This window comes from Camarhynchus parvulus, chromosome 7 (assembly GCF_901933205.1).
Source record: "Camarhynchus parvulus chromosome 7, STF_HiC, whole genome shotgun sequence".
Taxonomy (NCBI): Eukaryota; Metazoa; Chordata; class Aves; order Passeriformes; family Thraupidae; genus Camarhynchus; species Camarhynchus parvulus.
The window spans coordinates 29,099,615-29,119,925 of NC_044577.1; the positions used below are offsets into that span (position 1 = coordinate 29,099,615).

The following is a 20,311-nucleotide window of genomic DNA, read 5'->3' on the forward strand; positions in this document are numbered from 1 at the left end:
CTCTCTCTCTCCCTTTTGTTACCCAATTTTGGAACATTTAAGGATGGGTGTGTGTATTGTATTCAATAATAAAAGCTATAGGGCCGCCAGGACATTTATCATCCTATTACTGTAACAAATCCGGGCTCCCAATACATGAAAGGTAAAATGAATTACCGACGTTAAGCCGTCAATAAAGTCATTTCTGTAAATGGTGTCTCCGAAGGACTGCAGCATTATTCAACTAGCTTTATCAGCAGCTGGGAAATTACGTGAAGAAGCTCGCAGCGTGTAATATGGCCCTGCTTACTTTGATTAAGCGTCTTGCCAGGGAATAGTGACAGTGCTTTTGACCAGGTTTTATTCGCCGTCCTGTGATGAACGCCAAGCTGATCAGGCGGAATGAAGAGTAATTAAAACCTATAAATTATCTTTTGCAGCCCTTCTCAAGGCGTCTCTTGCAGGAGAGATAAGGCAGCGAGCCCCCATTTACAGCTCTGAAAGGGACCGCGGCTCACAAAGGCTACGTGGCTAAATGGGATATTGATAGTGTCCTAATTAGAATTTAATTAAGTACCCACGCTCGCTTTTGGGATAAAGATTTCAATTTTGCTAACTTAAATATAAATAAACCCAATTTCGGTGCGAGTAAATGATATGATATTGTGAATGCAGGGGGGGTTTAACATTCATTTAATTGCGGATGAAGCTCTTGATTCCAGGGCTGATTGTGTTCTGCCAGCTATTATTTTAGGGGATTATTGTATGGCTGGAGGTAACAATTCGGTAATGTTTCTCCGGTACGGAAAATAACCGAACGTGCCTCGGAGCTGCGGGCACACACACGCCTCCCGGGCACCCAGGGAGCAGCTGACGGACACCCGGAGATGTCTCCTTCGATTCCCGGCGCCGGTCGCCTCCTGAAAGCGGAGCCACGGGCCGGGCCGCTTCCCCGGGGCTGCTCCCGGGGAGAGCAGAGCACCCAGCCGGCGCAGCACGGCGGGGCGAGGCGGAGGAGCCGGCACCGCAGCTCGGTCCGCCGAGGCGCGGACACGCACAGACACAGAGCTATAGGTGTATTTTGAGCCCGGGCACATATAGGATCCATAGGCGGCGGCACGTGACGCGGCCCGGCCCGGCGGAGAGGCGCGGAGCGGTGCGCGGAGCCCCTCGGACCCACCGCCACCCGGCCGCCGCTTTGGGGAGGGGGTAAACGGGGGGGGGTTCGGTTACGTCAGAATGGGAAAAGGCCCGGAATTGCCCTTCCCGCAGCTCTGGGACTCGGCCGCGGGCAGGAGAGCGGCTCCAGCCCGAGCAGGTGCCTGCGGCCGGCCGGGAAGCGCCGCTGCTCCGCCAGGAGCTCCTCCGCTGTGTAAAATGTGGGGTGTCGTGGGACCCCCATCTGCAGTGCTCCTCCGTGTGAGCACCAACACTGCTCTTACCGCAGCCACTCGGCTCCCGCGGCCGGGAGCGCCCGGGGCCGGGCAGGAGACACCGGCGGCGGCAGAGCCGCTCTCAGTGCGCTTGGCTGCGGCCCCAGCAGTCCAGCAAAACCAGAACTGGGACCACGGTATTTTTATTTATTTTCTGTAAATTCATTTTTAGACAGGTGCATCAATCCTGAAAAAATGGGTTTTTCTTCCCATCCCTAAAAATCCTTAAATTTTCCCCAACACACGTCCCGAAGTGCTCATTCCCTGCCGAACAGAAAAAACCAAACCAAAACCAAACAAGAATACCAGGGGAAAAAAAAGCAACAAACCGAAACCAACCAACCAAACAAGCAAACATCAAAAAGCAGACGAAGAAACATTATACGAGTTCAGCTGCGAGCTGGAGCTGATCTGCTTCGTATTCCGAAAAAAACCCCAAACCCAGTAAAGGAACAAACCAGAGAGAGGCTTCAGCCGTAAGACCAGCTCGTCCCGGCAGTGCCTCCTGCCTTTATTGCTATTTATTGTTGTTATTATTATTACCATTATTACTGTAATTTTTAAAAAAGGTAAAAAGGTTCGATTCAACGGAGTCTCTACCCGGCTCGCCATCTCCCCGCGCTGCCCAACGCCGCCGCGGGAGAATAGAAAAAAAAAAAAAAAGAAGATGGGGAAACGCACAGATTTGGAAGAGGGGGTGTTTATTATTGCTGGGACAACAGCAAAGCGGCCGATGACCGAATCCCCGCCACCCGTGGAGGACACGGCGTGGCTGGAAGTTGTTGTTTACGGGGCTCGCAGGGGGCTGTGGAGGAGGGGGGGTCCCGGTTCCCGCGCGTGGGCGCGGCGCGCTGCTCCCGCCCCGTCGCGGCGCTGCTGCTGCCGCCGCCCGCCCCGTCCCGCCCGGTGCCGTCCGCCCCGTCCGGTCCCCACGCGGTATTTATGGCGGCGGCCCGGCGGGCGCCCATTGGGCGCGGCGCGGGGTGTCAGCGGCGGCGGCGCCGCGCCATTGGCCGCCCCCACGTGCGGGGCCACCTCACGTGCTTCCGGTGCGAGTGAAAAAAGTGTGGCTGAGGGATTTTTTAGGGAGAGTTTGGTGCACGGACCGGCGCTGTCAGAGATTTGGCTTTTTTTTTTTTTAAAAAGGACAAGGGAGGAAAAAAAAAAAAAAAAAGAATTAAAAAAGGAACCCTAAGCGGGCGCGGGCGGCGCAGCACCGGGCTGGCGGGGACGGGCTCCGGCAGCCCGCGGCGTGGGCAGAGCGGAGCGTGACAGCGGGGCAGCGCGGAGCCGCCGCGGCGGCGGCGGCAGGGAGATGGGCAGATCGTGACGGGTTTTCGGGGGGCGGGTTTTTTGGGGGGGCCGTGGTGCAGCCGCACACCTTTTTGGTTTTTTTTTTTTTGGTTTTTGGTCTTTTTTTTTTTTTTTTTTGTGGTGGAAATATAAGCTGATCGGGAGAAGGGGGAGAGGAGCCCTTCAGTATCTCCCAGGTTTTGGATCCATCCGTGAGAGGGAGAGAAAAAAAATCTCAGCTCCAGCCCAACAAGTGGATTTTAATTTTTTTTTCTTTTTCTTTTTTTCTTTTTTTTCTAAATTTTTCCTCCCCCTTTTCCACCCCGCCACCCACCGTCAAAGTGGGGTGGGCGTAAAGTGGGTGGGTGGGGGGGAAAAGAGGCAGCGATCTCCGTGGCGGGGACTGAGCATGGAAGAGCCGCCGGAGGGGCACGGCCACCGAGACGCGGCGCCCGGCCCGGCGAGCAGCGGCAGCGGCAGCGATGGCGAGCGTGCCCGTGTCCCCCAGCCCCGCGCCCGCCTCCCCCCGCCGCGCCCCTGCCCCCTGCCCCTGCCCCGCCGCCGCCACCCGCCGCCACCGCCGCCGCCCCCGCCGCCGCCGCCCCACCGCACCACCAACTTTTTCATCGACAACATCCTGAGGCCGGACTTCGGCTGCAAGAAGGAACCGCCCGCGCCGCCGGCCGGCGGCGGAGGAGGAGGCAGCCGGGAGCGAGACGGAGATCGGGGGCAGAGCTCAGGTAGAGAAAACGTCAACCCGCTGCTGGCCCGGCCGCCCAACCCGCCCGCCCTCCTGTGCCCGGACTCGAACTGCCGTCCCGACGGCTCCGCGCCGCCGCCGCCGCCCGCCGCCGCCGCCAAAGCCGGTCCCGCCGCGGCAGCAGCGGCGGCGGCGGCGTCGGGGGCGGCCAAGGCCCCCGCCGACGGGGGCGAGACTCACCCGGCGAAGTACGGGGAGCACGGCAGCCCCGCCATCCTCCTCATGGGCTCTAATAATGGAGGACCTGTTATAAAGCCCGACTCGCAACAGCCGCTGGTGTGGCCTGCCTGGGTCTACTGCACTAGGTATTCAGACAGACCGTCCTCGGGTAAGGAACCGCGGCGCATCTGGGAGCTGTTAAATCGTGACAAGGTCGCCCCCCCTCCCCCCTTTCCCTCTTCCCCCCTTGGCTTTGGCTCCCGGCTTGTTGAGGACCTCGCGTGGGGGGGAGGGCGGCCTGGGTCACCCGGGGCGAGAGGAAACGCGTCCCCCCACCGCCACCACCCCGCCTTCCTCCTCCGAGTCTCCCAAATTTGAATGTGACGCCGGGCCCCGATTCGGCAGCGGTTCGATGCGGAGAGCCGGCGGGAGCGACCCCTTCCCGCGCCCCCGCCCGCCCCGCCTGCCGCAGCCCCGGGTGTTCCGCGGCGCGGCCGCGCAGGGTGAGAGCGTTGCGAGAAAAAGGCAGCGGGGTCGGCCGTTCCCTTGTTCTGAGGCTTTTTCTCTCCTTACTTTTTTTTTTTTCCTGGGTGCTGCTGGAGGCACATGTTTAGGGGCTGCTGGCGGTGCCGGGGGAGGAGGTAGTGTTTTCTTGGAGGCGAAGGAAAAAGGGCTTTATCGAAGGCGGCGGAGGGGCTATTTAGCCGGGCCTCTGCAGCGAGCCAGGCAGGCCCTTAGGCCGCTCATTGCCGCCGGAGCCGGTGCTCCGTGCTGCGTTCGGGGCCCAGCTCCAGGGTGGGGATATGCCTCTGCCCGAGGTCGTCCCCGTGGGAGCCGCCGCCTCGGCCCTCCCGGCCCTGTTTTGCCGCCCCTTCTACGACTTTGCATTCCCCAGGTGCCCTCAGGCACCCCTTTATTTATCACCGTTACTTTTTGGTTTTCATTGCCATTTTTTTTTTTTAAAGAAGCCGAGGATGAGATGGGGTTCCCCCATGACACTTCCAGCCAGCAGCCAGGGATCGGCCAGCGCGGCGCGGAGCCGGGCTGGGCTCCCCTGTGCCGGCCCGGGGCTGCTCCAGAGCGCGGGGAAGGCGGCGCTGCCTGGCCCCGGCCCCGCGCCGCACTGCCTGGCCTGGTGCTCCGAGCCGGCCGTCAGTGCGGCCGAGCCGTCTCCATCCCCCGTTATTGACACGTCCAGCGACTTCAAACTCAGAAAAGCCTCTTTGACTGACTGGGCTGATTGATGGGGTGATAGAGCTGTCAGACGGCACGGCCTCGCTCCCGGCCGGCCCGGCCGCGGGTGGTGTGTTGCCGATTCCCAGGGCCACCGAGGGCCCGGCGTTTTGCACTTGCGCCTTCATTTCCTTTCCTCCCCTTTCTTCGGGCAAAGGATCATTTCTGCATGTCCTCCTCCCCGACGCTCCCTGCTCGCTGCGACCCGGAGGGGAGAAGGGCGAGGGGAGGCTGGCTGGGCTCGGCCGCTCTCTTTGTTGTGCTCGTAGCTGCCCGCCGGCCCCGACTGCTTCTCTCAGCTCCGGGGACGAGCGGGCTGCGGCGGTCGGAGGCGCCGGCACCCCGCTGCAAGGTGCCGGGACTCAGCAATTCACTCCCCGCGCCCTCCACCCCCCGCCGGTCCAGCCCGGGAGAATCCCGCTGGGCCCCGTCCCTCTCCCCAGCGGGCCTCGTCTCTCTCCCCGCCGACAGCCGCTGCCGAGCCGGGGGGAATTCCCCCGTTCCGGGGAAAAGCTGCGCCGGGAGAGGAGCTTTCGGCCTACTCGGCGGCAGGGAGGCCTCGCCGGCTTCGGCTCCGGCTGCTGCTGGCGGGGGGCTGCGGGCGTGGGACCGCCCGCCGAGCCCGGCAGCTGTCGGGGAATTTTCGTAGATCCCATTCTTCACGGTTCCCTCCCCGCTTCTCTTCCCTGTGGCCGGGCCAGGCCGGCGGACAGAGGACCGGGAGTACCCCTCCTCGGCCAGGCGCTGCCCTCAGGATGCGCCCCGGGACCCGGTGGCTTCCCCGGCGAGCTGTGTTGTACTTCAGCTGGCCCCTTTGCGGCCTGGATTTGGGTCTGCTTTTGGCTGGGCTTCGCGGAGGAGCTGCAAGCGGGGCTGTAGGTCCCCGGCACGGATCGGCCGCCGGAGAGCCCAGGCGACCCGGGCGGTGTTGGCGGGGCTCCGGGGTGGCAGCGGAGAAGGCCCCCCCAGGACTGAGCTGGCTTTGCGGAGAGGGTCGTTGTCCCCCGAAAGGAGACCAGGGCAGCCTTCTGCCAGGCTGCTGCTGGCGGCGGCTGCCGGTGCCTGGCAGCGGGAACCTTCGGTCCCCGCGCCGCCCGGCGGAGTCGCTGCCCGGCCGGCAGGCCGCGGTCCCGGGCCATGCAGGAGAGCGGCTCGGCCCTGCAGGGCGGGCGGAGCGGTGCCCCGACGTGTGCCGGGACGGGGGCGAGCGGGGCTCCGCTCCCCTCGCCCGCGGGGCCGGCTCGGCGGGGCCGGGGCGGCGGGTGATGCGCGGGCGCGCTCGGCCCCGGCCTCCCCGTTCCTTCCCCATCCTTCCCTCCGCCGTGCCGGGGCGGCGGTGCCGGGGCTGGGGGGCTGGTGGGGGGGACACACGGAACCAGCACAAATTCATCCGTCGGCCATTTTTCCTCGGCTGGCGGGGCGGGGGCGGCGGTCGGTCTGTCGGGCGGGCGGTCGGTCGGTCGGTCTGTCGGTCGGCGGCGCGGCCCTGCCCAGCGGCGTGTGTGTGCCCTGCCCGCAGGCCCCCGCACCAGGAAGCTGAAGAAGAAGAAGACGGAGAAGGAGGACAAGCGGCCGCGGACGGCGTTCACGGCCGAGCAGCTGCAGCGGCTGAAGGCGGAGTTCCAGGCGAACCGGTACATCACGGAGCAGCGGCGGCAGAGCCTGGCCCAGGAGCTCAGCCTCAACGAGTCCCAGATCAAGATCTGGTTCCAGAACAAACGGGCCAAAATCAAGAAGGCGACGGGCATTAAGAACGGGCTGGCGCTGCACCTCATGGCCCAGGGACTCTACAACCACTCCACCACCACGGTGCAGGACAAAGAGGAGAGCGAGTGAGGCGGGCGGCCCCAGCCCAGCCCTGCGCCGCGGCGCCGGCCCGCCGGCCGGGAGGCGGACAGGTGCGATTTAAAAGCAGATCTATTGTCTATCCATAGTATAAGGACTCCGATTAAGAAAAAAAAATATGAACACTTATGAAAAATTATCTCTATATAGCCAAACAGCATATGACCTTGTATATATTTAATTTCAGGTAAGAAATATGTGTAGCGATCTCTATTTGCTGGACAGTTTCTCTCTTCCCTTCTCTCTGTTTCTCCTTTCTTTTGTTCGTTTGTTCGTTTTGTTTGCTTTCCTTTTTTTTCTTTCCCCCCCCCCATGTCCGTTGCTCCTGTTTTACAGTAAATGTCGGACTTTTCTCATCTGTCGTTTGATCTTATTTTATTTTTTTTTGTGTGTGTGAATTTCTGTCTCTCTCTCTTTTTTTTTTCCCGAGGAAAAAAAATTCTGATCCACAGACTGCGAGACTGAACCCGCCGCTACAAGCCAAAGATTTTATTATGTTCAGAAATCTGTAGTCTGAAATAAAGTGTAGACTGTGTTCAGGATCCAGGCTGGCTGTAATTCTTTATTTTAGTGTATGGATGTTTGCATATATATATATATATACATAAAAATATAATAAATAAATGTATATATACATACACCATACGCTGTGTACATAGTGCCATTTTGGTGGCATATTTAGGTTTTGCTTTCAATAGATGCAGCAATTTTTGAACTACTCATCCCTTGTTCAAAACCCTTAGACCTTCGATTTAAAAACATTTTTTTTTTTAATTTTTCTACCCTTTAAAAACAATTAATTCTCTTTGGCAATTGCGGTCGTGCTTCACCTCCCGCGTCTCCCTTTTTAACCAGAAATTAAAACCACCTCATAATAATGGCGATACAAATTCCCGCTGAAAATTTGCCTGAAATTGTCTGGATACTTAGGGCGCCGGGGTGTGTTGGAAAGATATTTGTCTGACAGCTCCTCGCCTCTCTGCGAGAGGATCTGCTCCCACGCTGTTTGCAGCGAGGACCTCTGCCGAGGCTCGGACCGGAGCGATCGGCGCTCAGCGCCGGGCGCTGCACCCCCGCTCCGGGAGCGCTCCCGGCGCCGGTCCCTGCCCTCCGCTCCCCCTTGCAGGGCTCGGGCTCGCATTTGCCGTGGGACGCGCGGGGTGGCGGAGGGCCGGCGGCACGGCGGAGCTCCCGGGGGCTGCGGCCCCGCTCCGCTTTCCCACCCGCCCCGGTTAAAAGCCGGCCGTGCCCAGTCCCGGCTCGGCTCTCTCGGCCGCCGGCCGGGGGACACGGACAGGACCGGGCCGTGCCCACGGCCTTGTCCTCGAGCCGTCGAGGGCCGCCGGGCCCGAGCCCATGCGGGCCTTGCGTGGGGCCGAGCCGAGCCGAGGGCAGGCGACGGGATTCCCCTCCGCGCTGACCCTGATGGAACCGGGCACCGGGGCGGGTGGAGAGCCGCCCGTCCCCCTCCACGAGGCTGTCTGTCGGCTTTTCTTCTCCTCTTTCTGCTCCTCTCTATCCCTGCCCTAGGCCCGCGGCCGGCAGGGCGAAGAGGACAAGTGAGCAGAGCTGGAGCCGGGGGGATGGACCCTTTCTCCTGCATCTCCCCGGAGGATGGGGCGATGCCGAGGCCATGCCCAGGTCAGTGGGACCGGGGGGGCGGGAGGGGGCAAGCAGCAGCACTGTCGGTCGGCGTAACCTGCAGCTCCCCCCTCCTCGTCTCGTTGGAGGCATTAGGGGTTTTCCGTTTATTTGAGAAGGGCAACAGTGGGGATGATGGCTTCTGCCATTTTTGTGCTTTTCAACTTTTCCTGCTTAGAGCTGCGGTTTGCTATCACCGGGGATGGAGACGCAGGCTGGGGAGAGAGCCCCCTGCCCTCCGTGCCCGTTGCCGGTGGGGCAGGACCCTTCCTACACCGCATCCCACTCCAACCTACCCAGCGTATCCCACCCCATCCCCGCCCAGCCCCCCTCTGCCCGCCGACGGCTCTTCTCTCTGCAGGCCGAGGAGCCGGGAGTACTCAGAGGGCTTAAATAAATGTTGTACAGCGCCATCTAAAGTTGTGTATTTCTTTCTCTCTCTCTCTTTTTTTTTTTTTTTTTTTTTCCGATGGGATTGGAACGTGAACTCAAATCTTCCGCACTGAGGAAAATAAAGCCGTCCTTCAAAGTGCGAGGTCCACCGCTCGCGGGGAAAGTGGTCGGCGAGAGCCCGGACCGGCGGGGCAGCTGCAGAGTTCGGGGGCCGCATTCAGACTCCCCCGAGGCCCCCCTTCAGTTGCCGCTGTCGGGGGGGCACAGGGAGATTGCTCCCCTCCTCCCGCCCGCTCCCGTCTCAGTTCAATCCTCTGCCTTTGCCATACACGCCGTCTCGCACTCCCCTGGAGCTGTACAGGCGAAAAATGGCATTTCTCCTTAAAAATCGAGTAGCGATCCTCCCCAAGAGCATTCCCGGGCCGGATCTGGCCCGGACCTGCCGAGGGCAGAGGGCACCGACCCACTTGGCTTCCACACAGGTGATGCTCAGGCTGGTTCTCGGCGTGGGTCGAGCAGGGCTGCCGGCCTGTCCTGCCGTCCCCCCGCCGCCAGACCCCGGGACCTGCTGCCTACCTGCAGCCGGGAGCCGGCTCCGGGGTGCTGGGGTTACCCGAAGGCTTGGAGGCTCCAGAGGAGGAGGAAGATGAAGAAGAGTTTCCTCAGCCGCGGGTTGTCCAACCAGACTCATCTGAGCTGGACAAGTCAGGAATAAAGCCGATGAGGGAAATATAGGGCAGATTAAAGGAAGCCTAAAGAGGATTATTTAAACAAATCAGACTTTTTAGTGTAATTATGCTTTTAGGATTTCTCATGGAGAGCAGCTGAGCGGGGCAAATTGGTGAATCGGTGCAGGCCGGCGAGGTCCAGGTCTGTCCTCGCTGGCTCCACGAGTGACCTTGGTCCCTTGTGGGTGCCGAGGGCAAACAGGTCCACGGGGAATGGGGGAAGACCTTCACCCGGGGCTCAGCACCAGCCCGAGCTGAGAAATAAGAGCAGAAGGCGCAACATCCTCCCCGTAGGGAAGGGACCAGGTGTGCGCGGAGCGGCGGGGGGAGGCGAGGGACACGCACCGGGCCCCCGGCCGGGGAGGAATGCTGAGGGCTGGGCGGACGGGTGGGACTGGGGAGCCCAAGTGCCAGGGAGAGCACCCGCTAGCCCAGGCGGAAAAGCCTGGAGGCAGAGCGCTACCCTGCCCCTCCTTCCTGCGTGCCTCGGGGGTCTGTCCCCCCTCACCCCGGCTCTCGGGAGGCAGCCGCGCCTTTGTGGGATGTGAATATCAGTGAATACCCAACAGACACCCCCCAACACCCCCGTCCTCCCTCCGCTGGCGGAAGGACGCACCGACGCCTGTTTCTCCGTCCAAGGCACCCCTTGAATCGGGCACAATGGTCCCAGACCCCCGGCCCTGGCCCGACGACCACCCCCCGGCGGCCTGCTAATTTGCATATGCAAATGAGGCACGGGGGAGGAGGGGAAGGCCACGCGTGGTCCCCCCCCGTCGGTCCCCTCCGGCCGGGGCGCAGATCCCGCTGCCTCCTGTCACGGAACATGTTCCTTTGTGCCGCCTTTCGAGGAATCAAAGCAGACACGGTTGTGACACGTAGCCCGGAGGGTCAGAGGTCAGATTTCACAATCCCAATTACAATGATTTCTAATGATGTTTATCTTGCGGGTTCCGACGGCTGGGAGCTTTACAAGAGCGCTTCGCTCCCCTCCCCTCTGCTCGGAGGGCCGTGGGTGCGGGGGGCTCTCGCCTCGGCTCCGGCCGGGGGCAGATGCGCTTCCCCCGGGCACGGAGAGCCGCGTCCACTCCGCCGAAGGGCACTGGGAGCCGGACGGTGGTGCCGGGGGTCGGAGGCCAGGGGTTCGGCCCCGGGCTCCCTCCGTGCTTCCCTGCGGTGGTCGAGGCCACGGCGGAATGAAGCGAGTGAATAGCACAGTGGTTTACAGTGAATACTGCCAAGCACCCACCTCTCCCTCCCCGTCGGGTAAGGTCCGAGGCAGCGCTAGCGAGTGACTGAGCGGAGGTAGGAGCTCTGCCCGTCGATCATTTATTTGTCCGGAGTCAGTCGCGGCTGTGGGGGCTGTGGGGGCTGTAGGGACCGGCCTTGCCCCGGTCACCCTCCCGCCCCTGAGCCGCGTCCGAAGCCGCCGGCGGAGTCCCGGGGAGGCGGCGGGCGGTCCCTGAGGGGAGCTCCCTGCGCGCCCGGAGAGGGTCCTGGCAGCGGGAGCACGGCCCAGAACCCCTCTCAGCCCCAGGGCTCCGACTTCTTGTCGGCGAACCGGTTTGATGTAACTTTTATTTTGTCTTACAAGAAATAAACGCAGAGCGGCGATCGGATCAAAACACAACTCAAACGGTTTCCTTTTAAATCTAAAACCGTTTTGAAAAAGATTTGTCGAATGGCCAAGGGCTGAAACTTTGAGAAAAGGTAATAAATGTTGACTAAAAAGAAAAATCTTAACTTTTCTTCTGTTGGGGAGTTGGACACATAGCACCCGTGCCCCAGCCTCGGGCTGTCTGTTGACAGAAGCGCGCAAGGTGCATCTTTATGCTCTACATCTTTATGCCTTTGACACAGACTTTAAAAAGTCTATGTAAAGCGGCTAATGGTGCTCGCTCTTCCGGCTGAGTAAGTCGGGGAACCAGATTTTGCTGGAAGTAGAAGTCCTTTGCACTGAGAACTGATCTTTACTGCATCAGGTGAGCAACCCTTACATTAAAAAGACTTTTCTTGTTTGTTTTTTGGCCACTTGATCAGTTTGGAGATAACGAAGATGCGAATAAAAACTTTGGTGGCTGCGGCAGCAGCAGAGCCGTCGGGGGGGTTGAGGAGGCAAGGGGCTGCGGAACCCGGGGCGCTGCGGGCCTCGGCCGGGCCGGGTCGGTGCCGGTGCCGGTGCCGGTGCCGGTGCGGGCCGTGCAGACGTGGGGGCTCCGCGGAGTCGCGGGGGCGGACACTGGGAGCAGCCCCGTTTTGCCCCCGCGCTCTGCCGCAGCGCTCGGCTCGAGTACGGGAAGGAGCCGCTGCTCCAGGGAGATGCGGGGCTACAGGCGGGCCAGGGCACTTTTTGGTGATTATTTTTCCTTTGGTTTATTTTTTAAAATTTTTTTTCTTCCCATCGGGGTCACACCAGAGGTAAAGGCAGCCCCGACCCCTCGGGTGCTGCCGGGGTACCACGGGCGCTGCTCTTGCACGGCGCGGGTGGGGTGTGGGGAAGGGCTGTGCTGGCTGGTTGCTGGTTCCTGCCCGTCGTGCCTCCCAGTGCCGACGGAGACGCTCCCCGCCCACTCCCCGACTCCTCTGTTTGCGAGGACATGCTGCCGCTCGAGAAAATACCGCAGGGACACGAGAAGCAGTGCCACTAACGGGGCATTTTTATCTCCTCTCCCGTCCTTTGATTGCCAGACGAAAAGGACACCGCACTTGTTACCCTGCCCCGTCCATCATAGGCTCCCCCCGGAGGGAGCGAGGCTCGGGGACCCTGTGGGGACATCGGCTCTCTCAGGAGTCCCCTCACGCCAACAGACCTTTTAAGAACTAGGTGGAGCAGGAACTGCACCTGCATGGCCTCGTCGGGCCCAGGAGAGGCTGGGGGAGAAGTTGAGCTTAAACCCGAAATTTGCAGCAAATGGAGCCAATGAGGACTGTACTCTGGTGGGTGCCTTCAGTTATGAAAAGATTGAAGAAGGCATGAGAAATAATATTAACTTTAGGATCAGCCCCATTTTTTTTCCTCTGAGAGAACAATGCATGCCTTATCTCCCTCTGAATAAATAAATCATAATTGCCCGACAGTTACCCGTCACAATAAACTTGACCAGATCTTCCAACAATTAGTTACGCGTTCTCTCTGCTCTGGTAAAAGTCTTGTTAAATGTGATGAATGTTAAAATAAGCTACCCCTGAACGTACTTTCCAAGATCTTTATTGGAAAAGTACAAGTATGTAAGCCTCTTAAGGAGACCATAAGAAAGGGTGACTGGTGAAAGATAAAACTAGAGATAGCACTAGATATTCAGATACAGATGAAATACTGATTGGATCATGTCTTTTTAATGGGGTTTGATGTATTCCTGGTGCTGCTTTAAAAGTTAAAGGTGTACACTTTTTCCTTCAGGAGCCAAGCACTGACTCCAGCAGCAGTTTTGCTGGAGAGCACTGCCAGCTTGGCCCTTTCCACAGGCAGGTCCAGCTGCCTAGAATATTGCCTGGGAGAATCACACCTCAGTTATTGCAGTGCTCTTCTCCTGCAGGGCTGCTGCAGCAGTACCTGGACCCCAGGTGAGGAGGTGTACCCCATTAGGCCAGGCTGGGGCAAGCCCATGCTTCTGTCAGCCCTTAGGAGACAGCAGCCAGTGGTTTGGATAGAAGAAGGAGGCTTGCAAGATGTGAGGCTTCCCCAGCTTCCCTAGCAGAAAGGGAGTGGAAAGTGTTTTGAAGCCTTCTGACTCAGGCCCCCCATCCACCAGATACCCACAGGAGCCCCAGGCCAACTTTGTAATCAGGGACATGCAGGGGATCTGCCCCTAAGACATGGAATGGGAAGGCAAGAGCAGAGCTGCAGATCTGAGAACCTGCACACAAACAGCCCCAAGAACTGGCCCCAGGTGTATCCTTCTGGCTAAGGAACCAGGGCAGACCTTGGACATCTGAGGACCTTTAATTAGATTAGAAAAATGACCCATATATTTTTTTGTTGTTCCCAAGAAAGGTCTGATCTTTTGCTTGGGGTTGCCCCATCTGTGTATTTCTAAGTGATTAACCCAGCTGTACCAGTGTGATGGGTCCTTGGCTGGAAGTGCTGCTCCTCCCTTGAGCAAAACAGGAGAAGCTGCACTGAGGCTCCTCTCTGCAGGTGGTGTGAATCAGGGTCAGGCTGTGGAGTGGGCAGAGAGATTTCTTTCTGTCCCTTTAGTGCAGAGCAGGGCACCGAGAATTTCCCCTGAGCCAGGCAAGGTTCCTGGGACACCTACACAGCAGGAGATAGCACAAGGAAATTCCTTGTATGTTTTCCAGCTACACCCTTTGCACAGTGATGGATGTCTTGGTGCAGCCAGGTCTGGACATTCATAGCACTGTGTGATCTCCATGCTACTGGAGGAGCTGGTGAAGGTCCATAACTCCAGAAAAGCAGGTAGGGAATTTCATGGTGGAGGTTCATAGCTATGAGCAAGAAGGGATGTTAGAGTAACAACCTACTGGTTTCACTTGCAGCCTTTAACTTCTATAGGTCTTTTTACATGCAGGGTCATATATTTAAAGTGGATTTCTGGATTAATGTAAGGTTGTTTGAGGCTCCCTCCCTTAAGTAAAAACACACGACACCCTTGCTTTCTTGTGGAAATGAACATAAATATGGATCCATTTCTGCAGTGGTTTAACATGCAGCTGAATTCACCCCAGAATGTCTGTTATAGGATGCATCATATAAATATATAATGAGTCACATTTTAGATACTGATCATGTCCACCATAGATAATAATATCAGTTGGAGGTTATTACAGGTTCTGTGATGTAGCTGTTTCATATTTGACTTTTTAAAATATGTTCCACTTACTTGTAGACCACACAAGCTCTGTGGAGGACACCTGGTATCTATTAGATTGTTTCAGCCCGTGGAACAAAGCTAATCTGATATGACTAGGGAAGTTGGGAGTTTTGCCATTGATTTCAATGGCAGCAGGATGGGACTCAGAAGGCTGAACTGTAAAAACACAATTCCATATGATTTTATTCACATCTAGCCTGTCAGGAATAAAACCCCAGCAGCCAGAGGTCAGGGGAGCTGCACTGTGCTAAGTTGCATGCGTGCAGGATTGCAGGCACAGACAAACCATCTGCACGTGTGGATTCACTGCTTTCACCTGAGGTTTAATTTAAAAAGGAGCATCAGCTCAGCCTCAGTTACAACAATAGACCAATGCCCTGAATATTGCTGGAGGTGGGATAATTCTTGGCAAAAATAACAGGCACCTAGCAATGCCAGAGGAAAGTAGAGCGTTCCTCTTTGCCTTGCATATTGTAGCTTTCTGAATATCCAGGAGATGGTACAGTTACTGTTCACAGTGCCAAGCACCTACTCCTCCCACCTGAGGACATTCTCGAGCTCTGATTCCAGCAGGATTGCTGAGCCCCTTGTAAACTGCTTGTGCAGTGTGGTCAGTCACAAGTCAGCAACAAGCTCTAACTTCCCAGGGAGTTCAGCAGCAAAGACGGAAGATTTTTCCCCAAAAGGGTGAAACCCAAGGTGCTGTAGAAAGCTTCAGGGTCCTGCAGATCCTCTTTAATCCACTAACTCTTGAACCAGTGCCCTGAAATTCCTGAGTGCTCTGCTTGCTGCTCCCCAAATCCATCCCAGAATTGCTTTGGAGGCAGTGTCCTGCATGGAGAGCTGGTGTAAGGTGGCTGAGCCCTGCTGGTGCCGCTGCAGTGTGACACGGTGCCTGCACAGAGCACGGGATCCCTTCCCTTGCACCAGCTCCACATTAGTTCCTGCAGCGCTGATGCTGAGTGAAGGGCACCCAGCTCTGCCTTTCAGGCAGGCATGCACCTCTGCTGAGGGTTTTTGTATTTGGATACACATTGCTCAGTCAGTGGATTTTACTACCCTGAGCCTGCAAATCTTGAAAAGTTACTTGTAAGCTTTATTTAAAATTACAGCATCTTGTCACACTTCAAGCTCCTCTTTATATCTAATAAATTATTAAAAATGATTTATGAGAACACGTAAATGATTGAACATGAGTGACATCACTGTTGTTATTAATGCATATCAGGGGCCCAATTTCATTGTGGTTTTGTTTATTTTTAAAGGATTCCTTTATTTTGGATTCTTCCTAAATCCACACTTATGGCAGTAATGACTTTGAGAATTGAACTTACCATTTTTGTATGTCTGGCAAAATCCTCCTTGAAATCACCAGGAATTTTGTGTGTATGAAGTTAAAGTAAATCAGGGCTTCAAGGGAAGCAATTCAAGCAATTCAAAAGAGTCTTGGGGTTTTTATTTAATTTGGATGGAGTGAACTTAAAGGGAAAGTTCAATCACTAAAAATAAATATGGCTCTTCCCCATGCATTGTATTAAAGACGGACTTGGAGAAAACTTCATGAGACATCTGACCCAACCCTTTGCATCACACACACTAAAGGTTGTACTAAGCCAGCCCTAAACTCCATTTTTATCTTATGCATCTCTACTGGTGCCTTAATTATCTCAATAGGCAGTTATTGTGTTTGCCAGGAAAGCTGTCATCAACTGTACCACTGCAATAATTTTTATGTTTCTGTTTCTGCAAAGATTCTTTCATTTAAAAGAAGTCACAGAAAAATGTTTGCGTGTTAAATGGGTTTTCTGGCCAGACAGATTTATAAAAATAATATGGAAGTGTAGGAATTCCAGTAGCTCTTTAATATTTAGTTAAATAATAGAATTAATTTGGTTCTAATTTTTGTCAATGCTAAAGCATGCACTGAATGGTAAATGATTTAGAATGATTTCTGGGTAAACCAAGACAAGTACTAGAACAGACTTGCACATCAAATTTATTAGAAATCCTTGTTTTGAACTGTATTTTGGGTAAGAGAGTATAAAATTAATCCAATTTAAGTTTATGTAAGAGTAGCAAACTAATTACAAATTCACAAAATTAATTGCCACAGAGCTACTGAAATTGTTACATGACTATTTCAAATAGTCCTGGAAGGAAGAAAAGTCTCTAAAGCCAGGGATCAGAGCTGCACCAATTTTCAGCAGCGCTCAGGTCCTGAGAGTACAAAGCCATCCCCAGAGCCAGCCCTAGTTCAGAATAACTACAGCTCCTGCATTCCTGGCACACCACAACAAAAGACAATAAATAGAGTCAGGTTTTGTCCGGTCCAGTCAGCCCTCGCTACTGTGCTCAATGCTTTGCTTCAGTCGAATGCAGGACTGGACTCAATATGTGCCTGCTTTTTTTTTTTTTTCCCCTTTATCCTGCCCCTCTGTCCCCTCCTTTTCTTTCTAAATGTATGTAGAAAGAAAAAGTCCCTGCACAGTTTCCAGGATCAGCCCCTCCCGAATTGCATCTTACGGTGCCTGTTGGCTGTACTGCACATTCCCCACCATAAATACATCCCCAGCACATCAGGAACAGAGCAGGGCGGCTGCAATATTGGTGAAAGGGACATTACAGGAGAAAAGTTGAAAACCTCAGGGCCTGATCCTGACCCCTTTGAACTGAACAGGAGCTGTTGCGTGGGCTTCAGTGGGAGCAAGCTCGTCTGCTCTACGTGCAGAAGCATTAAACTTAAAAGCAAGCTGTTTAAAAGGCTGCATTGTTTCTTGCTTGTACTGATAGTTTCTCATGTAAAGTTCTATATATTCTTTCACAATAAATACATGAAACAGTTAATCCAATGTTATATTGTTTAGTAATATTTTACTTGCAAATGACCGTCATTTCTTCTCTGCTCTGTTTGTTCTTCTGAATGTCTGTTTTATATTCTGGAAATAGAAGAGCTGTTCTTTTAATGCCCATTTCTTTCTGATGATAATAGTTCTTTCTGGCAAATGCTGTGACTTGCAGCTAGTCTATATTTTCGATCAGTAAATATTGAACCACAATGGCAAGGAAGGTCTGAGCTATGATGCACCTAAAACAAACAAATAGAAAGCAGCCCCCTTTTTTGGGGGCTATATTTCCATTATTTTCTGTACAGACGTACCCTCCTCTAGGGTAGTTCTAACATATTGGCAGGGATGTAGGGCAGTCTGTTTTGGGCAGTAGCTGCAGTGGGGAGGACAGGGGCCTTGTGGGTCAGTGGCTAACACCCTGCCATCTCTCTGCCTGCCCTATGGGGCAAATAGCAGGGTCCTGGTGGCTTCATGGAGACATCAGGGTGGTGGCCCAAGGGGTGACGCTGGGCATCCCTCAGCACCCCACACTGTAGCATGGGGCTGGCACTGACATTGGGGTTTTGCCATGAGTTTTTGGGGCTGAGGGGAAGGCAGTGCCCGAGGTCTGGGACAAGGCAGACCCTGCTGCAGGCTCGGTGCTGGGGTAATCCCCTTCTCCTGGCCATGCCCAAACAACCAGCGGGCCAAATCCCCGGCCCTCACCAAAGCAAAATGCCATTGACTTTAATGAGCGTTTGCAGGCAGATTTCAGATAAGTCAATGTGGACTTTTGTCTGCGTGAGGACTGAAGGATTTGGCCTACGGTCTTTTACAGTATGAAGTTAATCAACATGCGGGAAATTCCCACACCCTGTAAAGGGCTCTATTGTACCCCTGCTCGACAGAAATCTCTGTTAAATCACTGGATTCTCTGCTAAAAAGCTGTGGGTATGATATGAACCAAAGTAACTCCAAGTCAGTTAACAGGATCTTCCCAGGAATGTATCAAAAAAAAGCTCCCACAAAAAAAAAAAAAAAGAACCTGGATAATTCAATGGGAGCCAGTGGGGAAGTACCCGCTCCTGCCCTCATTAACATCAATGGGAGTTTCTCCATTGATGGAGCCCATTCAGTGGGAGAGGAACCGGGCTTTACAGTAGCGCTTCAAATTATATTCAAAGGTCACTTAAATTATATGGTCACTTTAAAACTGCTCTCCAGAAACCTGAGTAATATTCAGTTATGCTGGGCACTTGCCTGAAAGTGTCAATTAGGATCTCTTTGGATACATTCACTTTTGAAAAAGCCAGTTGGCATCAGCAGCTTGTTGTAGGAGCTGCTGCAGTCTAAGGTGCTAAAATGAAGCATTTGTTTTTGAAATGACCTATAAAGCCTGTCAGCATTTGCAATCCAGGTTGTGAGTGCTTGTGCAAGGCAGACTGTCTGATGTCCAGGCGGATAGTTTGCGACCTTGGGCAGGATCCAAGTTTTTCAGGGAGCTGAAATGATCACCGAACAGTATAGAAATACAAGCATTTGGCAACATGAAGTATAGATAGAGACACCATCCTATAAATAACCTATTCCTCCTTCAGTTATATGGGATCCTGGAAATAATATTCCCTATTATGAAGGAAAGGTGTCGAAGAATAGGCTAGAAAACGTGAACCCAGCCAAATGGCTTACCTGCCAACACAGGCACAGCTCGCCCTCTAAGTTAGCTGTGCTTTCCTTGTCTGGCAAAATATCTACAAGAAGCAATAAACAGTCTAAATAAAGCATTAATTCTCAGCCTTATCACTTACAGATCCATTATGCCTCCATATAATTTACTAATATTTATCTAGATGAACTAAATGTTGCTGAAAATTTAAAGGTGGTAAACATGCTGTCTGCTGAATTATTCTGTGTGTGCTGGGGAAGTAGCTCATGGCAGAATTGAATTATTTAATATTATTTTCCAGTATCATGTCGACGAAGTATAAGCTTCATTTTTGGATTATGATTTGTATTATGAAATGCTTATCAAGTGTTTTGCAAAGATTAGTTTGGTTTTAATTAAATAAACCTTTCTCAGGAGAAAGCTCCCAACTACTCTTCGTACCCAGAGGCTACCGTACTTGTTGTTTTTAATTATTTTTCACTGTTACCCAAACTGCTTTGGGTACTCCTGCCCAATTAAATCACAGACATGGGCTTCTTATACACAATATGTTTAATATTTAATTTTAATTAAATTAATTAAATTGTTTATTTAATTTTATGTGCATTATTGTGCATGAAGCAATGCAAAATTTATGATAGGAAGAATTTGTGGGAGCTTTCAAACAAGCTAATTACTGAGGTAAAAAGAGACTTATTCTCTCTTTCTAGGGAATAGGCATTCGGCCATAAGGAGATAACAGAAGTTGTTTGGATAAAATAATAGGTGGTTGCGCAGCATTAAGAATTATTTGTTTTACCTTACTTTATCTTGTAACTATTTCTTGATCATATTATAATGGATTTGACAGCAGCCTTCTCCCGCAGTTGTTGCAGGCAGGTAATCAAGTATTTATCAGGGTAAATAAACCTAAAGCTACAATGTAAATGTACTGGTAACGTTAAAAATCGGCAGCTCACGTGCCACAGATACTCATTTTTGGTTACACCCCGAGTCTTTTTTCTTCCAGCAGACCAATTTATCTTCTAGGTAATCTTTACAAGAGCCTGCTGTTTATTAAAAAGAGTAGCAAATTAAAAACCTGTCCCTTTTTTACTAGTGCAGGTTATTTGTTGTGATAGACTTTTTTTTCCTTAATGAAGATTTCTTTCCCATCTGAAAAGGGGAGGCAGAGTATTTTTGAGGCTGTTTTAATCTGGTGGTGTATTGTTTTGAGAAGGTCGCTGGTGCTGGTCATAGACAGAAAGCTGTTTTGCATGACCCTGATGCACGCTACTTGGGCAGGATGTTAATAAAGAAGAAGAACATAAAAATGCCTTTTTGTAAGGTTAGTTTTTATTATGTGTATAAAGGTAGCTCATGAGCCTCTTTTGTACCCATGCAGAGGCTGTGGGGACCCATCCAAAGCCCTCTGGATTCAGTGGGGTCTGTCAGTGCTGGGGGACTGGAACAAGCCCTGTGAGGCTGATTTCTTAACTCTGCAAGAGGCAAACCTGTGGCTGTGCCACAGCTGCCCCATCAGGGGTA

At 53.9% G+C, this 20,311-nt stretch overlaps 1 protein-coding gene across 2 annotated transcripts; it reads left to right on the forward strand.

The window, feature by feature from the left end:
- The first annotated feature begins 2,831 nt into the window (after positions 1-2,831).
- Positions 2,832-7,231, forward strand: EN1 (engrailed homeobox 1). 2 transcript variants are annotated; one of them, XR_004060880.1, is made up of 3 exons: positions 2,832-3,793; positions 6,377-6,755; positions 7,133-7,187. XR_004060880.1 is itself a non-coding variant. In XM_030952401.1 (2 exons), exons 1-2 carry the CDS (start codon positions 3,115-3,117, stop codon positions 6,691-6,693), a joined length of 996 nt encoding a protein of 331 aa, XP_030808261.1. In that variant the 5' UTR covers positions 2,832-3,114; the 3' UTR covers positions 6,694-7,231. The 2 variants fall into 2 exon arrangements, 1 of the variants encoding a protein (XP_030808261.1); XM_030952401.1 differs by having other exon boundaries at positions 6,377-7,231.
- Positions 7,232-20,311: the final 13,080 nt, after the last annotated feature.